This window comes from Peromyscus leucopus, chromosome 7 (genome assembly GCF_004664715.2).
Source record: "Peromyscus leucopus breed LL Stock chromosome 7, UCI_PerLeu_2.1, whole genome shotgun sequence".
NCBI classification, from domain to species: domain Eukaryota; kingdom Metazoa; phylum Chordata; class Mammalia; order Rodentia; family Cricetidae; genus Peromyscus; species Peromyscus leucopus.
The window spans coordinates 49580903-49591893 of NC_051069.1; the positions used below are offsets into that span (position 1 = coordinate 49580903).

The 10991-nt window shown below is 46.6% G+C and overlaps 1 protein-coding gene across 1 annotated transcript; it reads right to left on the reverse strand.

The window, feature by feature from the left end:
• Positions 1-1356: 1356 nt before the first annotated feature.
• LOC114695255 (zinc finger protein 709) lies at positions 1357-9224 on the reverse strand. The gene is made up of 4 exons (XM_028872523.2): positions 9057-9224; positions 6539-6665; positions 6271-6331; positions 1357-2998 (listed from the first exon to the last, which is right to left on the reverse strand). The coding sequence occupies exons 1-4, from the start codon at positions 9057-9059 to the stop codon at positions 1456-1458; spliced, it is 1734 nt and encodes a 577-aa protein (XP_028728356.1). The 5' UTR covers positions 9060-9224; the 3' UTR covers positions 1357-1455.
• Between the last annotated feature and the right edge of the window lie 1767 nt (positions 9225-10991).

The window sequence follows — 10991 nt, forward strand, 5'->3', positions numbered from 1 at the left end:
GACTTCAAAAAGGAAAGTTAGCTAGAGTTTCCTGTCTTGCCACAGGAAAATCTTTGTCACCCACAGTCCACAGCGCTCAGACCAACAAGTAAACACGAGACTATATTGCATACAAACTGTATGCGTGGCAGCTTCTCGCTAACTTTCTTATAGCTTAAATTAATCATTTCCATAAATCTATACCTTGCACGTGCTGGTGGCTTACCGGCGTCTTCACATGCTGCTGGTCATGGCGGCAGCTGGCAGTGTCTCTCTGCGTCAGCCTTCTGCTTCCAGCATTCTCCTCTCTCCTTGTCCATCTACTTCCTCCTGCCACTGCAATCAGTGTTTTATTATTGACCAATCAGAGCAATTTGACATACAGACCATCCCACAGCAGAAAGGAAAATTAGAGTAAGAGGTTTAATAAAAATACTACTTATAAAGCTAGACATAGTGGTGCACACCTTTAATCCCAGATCTCTGAGTTCAAGGCTAGTTTGGTCTACAGAGTGAGTTCCAGGCCAGCCAGGGCTACAGAGAAACCCTGTCAAAAAAAAAAAAAAAAAAACCCTACTTATTAAATTTGTGTACTATTGTTTACTGAGGGCTTACAGAATTGTCTAACCTCAATGTTCATGTGCATAAGTAACAGAAATCCATAGTCTAGAGTCATACTTTTAAGAATGAGCAACTGACAAAAACAATTACATTTCTTTCATATTATGACTTTTCTAAAATATACATATACTAACTTGCATGGAATTTTCCAATGTTATCTATACTTATAGGACTCCTTTCCAGTGGTTGTCTTCAAGAGCTCACTGTTTCACAAGCGAGTATCATGTGAGCACTCGATGAAATGGGACATTAACCATTAGTTTTCACTTTTGTAAGGGTTCTATACAGTGAACCTCTTCACATGTTTGTGAGGCTATAGACTACTGATGGTTTTCCCACAATGCTTGCATTCATTAAGCTGCTCTGGACTACAGCTTGTGGTTTCCAGATAACTGAGCAACTGAAGGCTTTTACACATTAGCTAATGTAGAGTGTTTTTCTTCTATGTGTTTATGTGGCCTCACTAAGTGGCATGACCACTGACCCATCACCTACAGTCACAGGGATTTTTATTAGTCTGAGTTGGTTCCTGGGATTCACATGTAGAGAACTGAAAGGTTTTCCACATTTTTATTTTATTCACAAGGTTTTGCTAAGAGTCTTTTTATATCATCAAAGGATAATGGGACACTGGAGGTTTTATCACATGATTTGCATTTAAAGAATCATTGTCCATTATGGGTTCTTCCGTGTATTCTAAAGGAACGAGAACACTTGAATGCTTTCCCACACTGTTGACATTCATAAGGTTTCTCTCCAGTGTGAGTTCTTTCATGGATCCGAAAAGAACGGGAGCAACTGAAGGCCTTGTTACACTGTTGACACTCATAGGGCTTCGCTCCAGTGTGAGTTCTTTCATGTATTCGCACAGAGCTTGGAACAGCTGAAGGCCTTACCACACTGTTTACATTCATATGGTTTTTCACCAGTATGTGTTCTTTCATGTATTCGAATGGAACTGGAACAGCTGAAGGCTTTCCCACATTGCTTACATTCATAAGGCTTCTCTCCAGTGTGAGTTCTTCCATGCATTCGAAAAGAACTGGAACAGCTGAAGGCTTTCCCACACTGCTTACATTCATAAGGCTTCTCTCCTGTGTGAGTCCTTTCATGCATCCGAAAAGAACTGGAAAAACTAAAGGCCTTACCACATTGCTTACATTCATAGGGTTTCTCTCCAGTATGAATTCGCTCATGCATTCGAAAGGAACTGGAACAACTAAAGGCCTTACCACACTGTTTACACTCATAGGGCTTCTCTCCAGTGTGAGTCCTTTCATGTATTCGAACAGAACTGGAACAGCTGAAGGCTTTCCCACAATGTTTACATTCATGGGGTTTCTCTCCAGTGTGAGTCCTTTCATGCATTCGAAAAGAACTAGAACAACTGAAGGCTTTCCCACACTGCTTACATTCATAGGGCTTCTCTCCAGTGTGTGTTCGCTCATGAATTTGAAATGAGCTGGGACAATCAAAGGCTTTCCCACACTCTTGACATTTATAAGGCCCATTTCCAGTGTGCATTATCATATGTCTTCGAAAGCTTGGAAGAGAAATGAATGCTTTCCCACATTCCTTACAATCATAAGGTTTCTCTCCAGTGTGAATTCTTTCATGTTTGCGAAAGGAACTGGGAAAACTAAAGGCTTTGCCACATTTTCTACATTTATATGGTTTTTCTCCAGTGTGAATCCTTTCATGACTTCGAAAAGATGTGGGACAACTGAGAGCTTTTCCACACTGTTGACATTGATAAGGTTTTTCTCCAGTGTGGGTCCTTTCATGTATTTGGAAAGTTTGGTAATATCTGAAAGCTTTTTCACATTGTTTACATTTGTAGGGTTTCTCTCCAGAGTGAGTTCTTTCATGGTTTCGAAATGAACTGGGATGACTGAAAGTCTTCCCACATTCTTTACATTGATAGGGTTTTTCACCTGTGTGCATTCTCATGTGTCCTCGATAGGTGGTATGATAAATGAAGGCTTTGCCACATTCCTTACACTCATAGGGTTTCTCTCCAGTGTGCGTTCTTTCATGTATCTGGAAGGAACTGGGCCAACTGAAAGCTTTCCCACATTGTTGACATTTATACGGTTTCTCTCCAGTGTGAGTCCTTTCATGTATTCGAAAGGAACTTCGAAAGTTGAATGTTTTCCCACATTCTTTACATTCATATGACTTTACTCTGTATTTGTGATTCTCATACTGTTTGTGTTCGGTATGAGATTTCATATGCCTTTTAAGAGATGAATGACACGTGTAAACTTTTCTGCACACACTGCATTCATAGGGTTTTACTCCAGGAAGAGTTTTCTTGTTCTGTTTAAGAACTGGAACCTGGATGAAGGTTTCCCTACATGGACTTTTCCATTCACAGGGTCTCCATTCTACATGATCTCTGTGAAGAATGAGAATTACATTATCAGTGGTCTCTTTATTAATGATTTCATAATCAAAGGTTAAGGATCTCATAAACATTGACATACTTTTTCAGTTTTCAGGTGACATGTATACAATGAGTCCTTTGAAAGAGTTTAACCATAGCTACCATCAAAACCATGATATTGAGGCTGGAGAGATGGCTCAGCAGTTAAGAGTACTCGTTGCAATTTTAATCCCAAAAAATTTTGTTAAAAAGTTGAAACAGCCCTCCCATAGTCCCTTCATTGTGCTCTCATCCATGGCCCCCTTTGTTTAACAACAGTTACTGTTTGAATATGACCTGTGTTTGGCTACAGGACCTCCCAACTATGAAGCAAAAGCTTAGCTGCACTAGACATTGAGTGTGAAATGGAATATGCACACATAGAACCCTGTGCCTTAGAAGAGGAACAGGAAGTGCTCTAGGGAAATGAAAATTTTATCAAAGTACAAATTTCCCAGATTAGGGCCCTATCTCACCCTAGCGCGGCAGGGCAGAGCTTTTAAAGCTTGGGCTGTATGAGTTATTTGGTTTCTGCTCAACTGGTAGGGTAATGTCCTGAAGCCCAGCTGGACATTCCAAGCTAATGAGGAACTCCAGCAAGGCTTAGCAGTCAGGAGTACCAGTGGGAAGTAGCTTACAGGTTCTTTGCAGGATTCTCCACTTGTTTTGCTGTAGGGAACTGTAAGGAAGACCCAAATCTATGCCATGGTGAGTGTGGGGGCCACTGTCCCCAGACCAAGAAGAGAAGGTTGGCTGAACTGTCAAAGCTGCTTGGTCTGGGATGGACCATGAGCCAGACTGAGGTTCTGTTGGTCCCTGTGGTGACCTGGGCAGTGTCCATTGGCCTCAGAATTTGTTGAGAGTGGATTTCCTGGGGAGGGGTAGCTCTGCCATCCTGGCATGGAGGACTATGAGCTTGTAATATCACTGTCCAGTGTGCATACACAGGCTTTGCTTCTGTTGTGCAGTGGGAAGACAGACTGGAAAACTGAAGGTCTGGTTTCTAGAAGTTCTGAATGTTATGATCCACTTTCAGGTATGTCTTACACACGTTACATAGCTGAGAAACTAGTAGAAAGGAGGTGATGGGCATCGTCCTCCAGCAATCCATGATTAGAATGTTTTCAACCGTCTGCTACTGCCAGCCACCATGGTGTGATTCTGTGAGGTCCAGCTCCAGGGCACAAAGGAGTTTCTGAGCTGTGGAGGTATCCCATGTTTGCATGGTGTATGGCAGGGGAATGAGGCAGATGCCACACATCTTGTGACATAACCCATGTGGCAGGAAGCAGACATTAAATTATTTTTCAACACTGTTTTGTGATTGGGCATCGTTGGGGCTGGGTTTGCCTGGAAACCACAAGCAACACGTGGGGGGGGGAGCTGTAGGCTCTGGAGGAGATCGCCTCCATTTGCAGAGTGAGCTCTGGAGGAGATCGCCTCCATTTGCAGTGAGCTCTGGAGGAGATCGCCTCCATTTGCAGAGTGAGCTCTGGAGGAGATCACCTCCATTTGCAGAGTGAGCTCTGGAGGAGATCCCCTCCATTTGCAGAGTGAGCTCTGGAGGAGATCGCCTCCATTTGCAGTGAGCTCTGGAGGAGATCGCCTCCATTTGCAGAGTGAGCTCTGGAGGAGATCGCCTCCATTTGCAGTGAGCTCTGGAGGAGATCGCCTCCATTTGCAGTGAGCTCTGGAGGAGATCGCCTCCATTTGCAGAGTGAGCTCTGGAGGAGATCCCCTCCATCTGCAGAGTGAGCTCTGGAGGAGATCGCCTCCATTTGCAGTGAGCTCTGGAGGAGATCACCTCCATTTGCAGTGAGCTCTGGAGGAGATCGCCTCCATTTGCAGAGTGAGCTCTGGAGGAGATCGCCTCCATTTGCAGAGTGAGCTCTGGAGGAGATCGCCTCCATTTGCAGAGTGAGCTCTGGAGCTTGGGGCCTATCTGGAGGAAACACCCAGAGTTGGAGAGAGTCAGAAAGTTAACAATTGAAGGGGTCACTTTGAGTTAATTTTGTGAGACTTGTGCAACCAGTGTTTATTTAATTTCTGTACACATAGAATCATTAGGTAGCTTACAGGTTTTTTTCCTGGCTGAGTTCCTTTTTGTCTTTTGAATAAAAGTTGATACTATTTTTTTAAAAAAAGAATGCTTGTTGCTCTTTCAGATGACTGAGATTCTGTTCCCAGCACCCATGTGATAGCTCACAACTGCCTGTAACTCCAGATCTAAGAATCCAGCACCCTCTTCTAACCTCTGCAGGTACTAGACATGCACATGGTAAAAATATATGGAAGCAAAACATTCATATACATAAAACAAGTACATCTAAAAAATGTAAGTGATATTCAAAATGTGTAGTTTCTTTTTCGTCTGCTTTGATGTGCAGTTTCTTAATACTGTTTCAAGTGAGTTATTCTTTGAATATTGCACAGCTATGTCATTTTTAAAAGTTCTTGGTGAGAAGCTGGAGAGAGATCTCAGCAGTTAAGAGCACTGGCTGCTCTTACAGAGGACCCAAGTTTAGTGCCCAACACCCACATCAGGTGGCTCATAACCACCTCCAGCTCTCCAGGAAATCTGATGCCCTCTGGCTTCTGTAGGTAGCTGCACTCATGTGTGCATATCCATATAGAGACACATAAATTAAAACAAATAAATCTTAAAAAAAGAGAAAGAAAACGGTGTCATAATCTTGGGGGCTTGAGGGCTAGAGAGATGTCACAGCAGTTAAGGACACTTGCTGTTCTTCCAGAGCACCTGAGTTTGGTTCCCAGCATCCACCCACAGTGGACAACCCACAACTGCCTCTAACTGGGTGACCCAACATCCTCTTCTGGCCTCCTCAGGCCATGCACAAATGTATATAAACTCAGACACAAATAATTTAAAATAAATACTTAAAATTTTAAATATTTGTGTGCACCTGCTTGCCTGTATGTGTAACATGTAAGTGCAGTGCCCATGGAAGCCAGAAGAGGGCGTCATATCTCTTGGAGTTGGATTTACTGGAGGTTGTGAACCACTTGATTTGGGTGCTGAGAACTGAACCCAGGTCCTTCACAAGAGCAAAAAATACCTTTAACCCCTCAGTCATCCCTCCAGCATCAAAAATAATTTTTTTAAAAAGTCTTCATGAAAGTTTTCTAAAAATAAATAAGCAGGAAATTGGGTTCTTGGTGTTGTTTCCCACAACATACTAAGACTCCATCACGGGACTCCAGTTTCTTTTATGAGTACAACTCACCTTATATTTCTTCCCTGGGTTTCATACTCATCCCCAATGCTCTGGTCTTCCCAATTTTCCCCTAAGAGGGTGGGAAAAAACAAGAGAGAAAAAAAAACTACAAATGACAGAAAAATTCACAGATTCTAGGTCCATGGTGAACCATGATACTCTTGCATAGCTGCTTACCTAACTATTCTTTTTTACATGCTGAATACTGAAATCTCATTAATGAGCAAGGAATATTTGTTTTCTAATAATCTAGGTTTAAAGATAATTTTATTCTTACCAATGGAAGCCAAGTTAGTGAAGGTCTCCTGCATCACATCTCTGTACAGTTTCTTCTGAGACGGGTCCAGCAGAGCCCACTCCTCATCACTGAAGTTCACAGCCACATCCTCGAAAGCCACCGAGTCCTAAAACATCCCATGTATTTAAATGTCAAGAAGGACGTGAGACTGGCATACTCCCTCATAAAGAAGTCCACACGATTCTGTGTTCTCCAGACATACTTCTATAACACGTCCAGCCACAAATCAGACTGCACACCTCCCCTTGAATGGAGTGCCTCTCACCATCCTGCGCAAGGAGAGAGGCTTGAGAAGCTGCCACACCTGGACCTGTCTCTCCTCTGAAGACACCCTTTCTACCATGAGCATCTACCTGTTGCAATCTCCTCCCAGCGCTCTCTGCACCCTGGACGCACTTCTTCCTTCCTTAGAGTTTATATATGTTGTATTGATAAAGCATTTGTGTGTTGGGGGGAACATGAAAAAAAAAAAAAAAAAGATGTGTTTGGATCATGAATGAAATAAAGAAGTGACTGCTCCAAGGTATGATTGAGGGGGGTTTATTTATTTATTTATTTTGGTTTTTCGAGACAGGGTTTCTCTCTGTAGTTTTTGTGCCTGTCCTGGATCTCGCTCTGTAGACCAGGCTGGCCTCGAACTCACAGAGATCTGCCTGGGTCGGCCTCCCAAATGCTGGGATTAAAGGCGTGTGCTGCCACCACCGCCCGGCCCTGGACTAGGGAGGTTTATTGTAGATATGAGGAAGGGCATAGCTAGAGGCATCTGGAAGGTCGAGACTGAACCTGACCATGGGGGCAGGGGTGGGGGCAGAGCCAGAAAGGAGGAGAAGAGAGAGGGAGCAAAAAGAATACCTGGGAACCCAGAGACCAAGAGGAAAAGGGGCGTAGCCAATGGCTGAGGTTAAATAGGAATCAGAAGCCTGGGAAGGGGGCCCAGCCCAGTCCCTGGGCTACAGAGTTTAGGGCAAGAGGCAGGGTATGCCAGCCAGAATGACCCTGTAACAGGGAGTTGCTGGGAGACTGGCTGCCAGAGTCCGCTTTGACATGTAAAATAAGCATCTGTCCTGAGTCTGACACTTAACAAATCCTAGCACCCACATCAGGCAACTCAGAATGCCTGTAATTCCAGCCCTCTTCTGACATACATGGGCACACGAACACGCGCACGCACGTAGTACACACACACACACACAACACACACACACACACACACACACACGCGCGCACGCATGCACGCACGCACGCACGCACGCGCACACACGGCATACACTCAACACAGACACACACATTAAAAAAGAATCTCTATTTCTTTTTTTTTTCTTTTTTAGACAAGGTTTTTCTATGTAACCCTGACTGTCCTAGAACTCAGAAGACCAGTCTGGCCACTAAAGAGATCCGCCTGCCTCTGCCTCCGAATTCCAGAATCAAAGGCAAAAAAATTTTTTTTTAATTGTCACAGTAACATCGACACGTCTCACCAAGTAGGGGCGCTTTTGACCAAGCCTGACCACCTCAGTTCGATCTCTCGGGAGAGCCCAATGCAGCAAACTGTCCTCTGGCTTCCACACACTGGCTCTGACAACACCCGTCCCCCTTCACAATAAGTAAATAATTTCAAAAAGAGGATCAAAAATCTTGGGAAAGAAAAAAAAAGTAAAGATAGTTCATTTGTTCTAAAATTATAATGAAAACACTGCCTCTGGCTGGAGCCACTGGTGACAGCTGACAGAAGACGCAATCAAATGGAGGGGAGATTGCCATTTGAAAACCTGGGATTTAGGGAGAGCCAAGAGAGAAGCACGGAGTCGTGCATTCGGGACCCTGCCGCCCACAGTTTTGGAAAACTTAAAGGAAACAGGTCCCCTTATTCGGGGAGCAAGGACGGGCTGGGAACCCGCTTGACTCCGCATCTGAGCCCGGAGTCACCACATTGGATTAACAACAGTGCGGGACAGAGCGGGTCGGAGCCTAGCGGAGCTGAGGCTGGGTGGGCAGAGAGGAGAGCCAGGCAGAGCCCAGCGGAGCGGGACAGAGCCGAGCGAGCGGGGCAGAGCCGAACAGAGCCGGGCAGAGCCGCGGCAGAGCGAACAGAGCCGGACAGAGCCGAACAGAGCCGGGCAGAGCCGGACAGAGCCGGGCAGAGCCGAACAGAGCCGGGCAGAGCCGAGCCGAGCGGGGCAGAGCCGAGCCGAGCGGGGCAGAGCCGAGCAGCGGGGCAGAGCCGAACAGAGCCGAACAGAGCCGGGCAGAGCCGAACAGAGCCGGGCAGAGCCGAGCAGGGCCGGGCAGAGCCGAGCGGGGCAGAGCCGAGCAGGGCCGGGCAGAGCCGAGAGGAGCCGAGCGGAGCCGGACAGGGCCGAGCCGCGCCGAACCAGGCCGAACCAGGCGGGCCACTCGCGCAGACTCCAAAGCTGAAGCGGAGGCCGGGTCCCGTCGCCCCCGGCTGCGTCGGGTGACAGCTGCCCCTCCCCGTCCTCGGCCCGCGGGTCTCACCTACCATATCCCGGCGTCCTCCCAGGCTCCCGCCTCCCGCGCCGAGCCCCGGGTGCGAACATGAATGAGGAGTGATGGGCCTTAGCGGTCCCCTCGCCCTCCGCCCTGTGGCTCCCACGCCTTACGCCGGCGTCTCTAATTGGACGGCCAGGCGCGGACACGCCCCTTCGCCTGAATGACAGCTGAGCGCCGAGATGCTCCCGGAGCCGCCCTGCCAAGGCTGCCGCCCAGTAGGCGTTTTAACGAGGATTTATTCTGGGACCACGGCCTGTTCTTTGGTGTTCGTCGCAGCTCTAGCCGAATGAAGGGACATAAGCGGGCGCAGGAAACTCCACATTTACTTTCTAGATAAAGCGAGAGCCACTTTGTCCAAAGCAAGGGGCCAGGCCAAAGCAGAAACAGAATAAACAAGGTCGGCCAGGTGACTCAGCAGGGAAAAGACACTTACCCGGAGCCTGACAATCTGGCCACATGACCGGAGACTCCCGAGAGGTGTCCTTCACACACACACACACACACACACACACACACACACACACACACACACACACTTTGCGTGATTTTTATTTGTTTTAATCCTGAAATGAGAAGATTCTACTGATGGCCTCTCAAGCGTATCACGAGCCCGGTCGGCGTCTCACGACTATGTATGCCCCGAATTTACAAAGAGATGCTTCAAAGTGAACGCACCATATTTAAATTTGAGCATTTAAAAGTGCCCTCAACAAGCCTTGAGAAACGACTCCGTGGTTAAAAGCGCTGGCTGCTTTTTCAGAGGACCCGGGTTCAGTTCCCAGCACTCACGTTGCTGCTCCTAACTCCAACTTCATGGCATCCAGTGCCCTCTTCTGGCCTCTGTGGGCACTGCAAGCACATGGTGCCCCAACATACGTCCATACAAGCAAAGCACTCGTACACATAAAAATAAAGATTATTCTATGTGGTGATACATGCCTTTTAATCCCAGCACTCAGGAGCCAGAGGATTTCTGTAAATTCAAAGCCAGTCTAATCTGCGTAGAGGGTTATAGGCCAGAAAAGGCCACACCATGAAACCCTGTCTCAAAACTTAAATTTGAAAAATTGAACTGGAGAGGTGGCTCATAAGTTTAAGTCCTGCTCTTGCAGAGGACCTGTCTTTGGCTTCTAGCACCGACGTGGTGACTCACTACAGTCTATTACTCCAGTTACAGGGGATTATTGCACACTGAATTGTGGGGGTCCGTGAACCTAAGTCCCTGTTCAGGGCACCATCTGTGGGAGGCCAGCTTCCATCTTTTAAAGGATTCCTATGAGGAGAGAGGAATAAGAATTTTTTAGATAGAAAAATAGTGGAGAGGAGACAGACAGAAACACAGGATAGCTTTGGGAGGACCTGGATCAAAATCCACCAGCCCCCCTGGCTCTTCAAAAGGGCTTTTTATAACAATGCCAAGGGGCGGGGCAAAAGACCTCCCCCTTGCTAGATCAAAGCACACCACGCAGCCAAGTGTAGACCCTTCCAAACACCTGGTAACCACGCTCCTGGTCCAGTCATCCCCTTATGCAGCCCTGCTGGGTAAAGCAAGCTCAGATCTCACTAGAAAACCTCTGTGGGTCTCCACACTAAATAACTAAATCCTTATCTTAAATGTTGGTGGACTCAGGATATGGTTCAGTGATAGACCACATTTCTAGCATGAAGAGGTGCGTTTGCCTCCTTAGCACATCAAATCAATTTTTTAAAATGACCTCAAAATAAACACATTTAATTTAAAACTGACCACAACACATATAAATATGGTCACTTGAAAGTAACCTCACAGGCTGGGCCTGGTCCAAGGAGAGCCTGGTCTACAAAGTGAGTTCCCGGCCAGCTGGGGCTGTCTAGGGTGCGACTGTGCGTGAGAGTGCAGAGAGAAAAGACAGGAGAGCCTCGTGGGGTACAAGGGAGTTTGCTG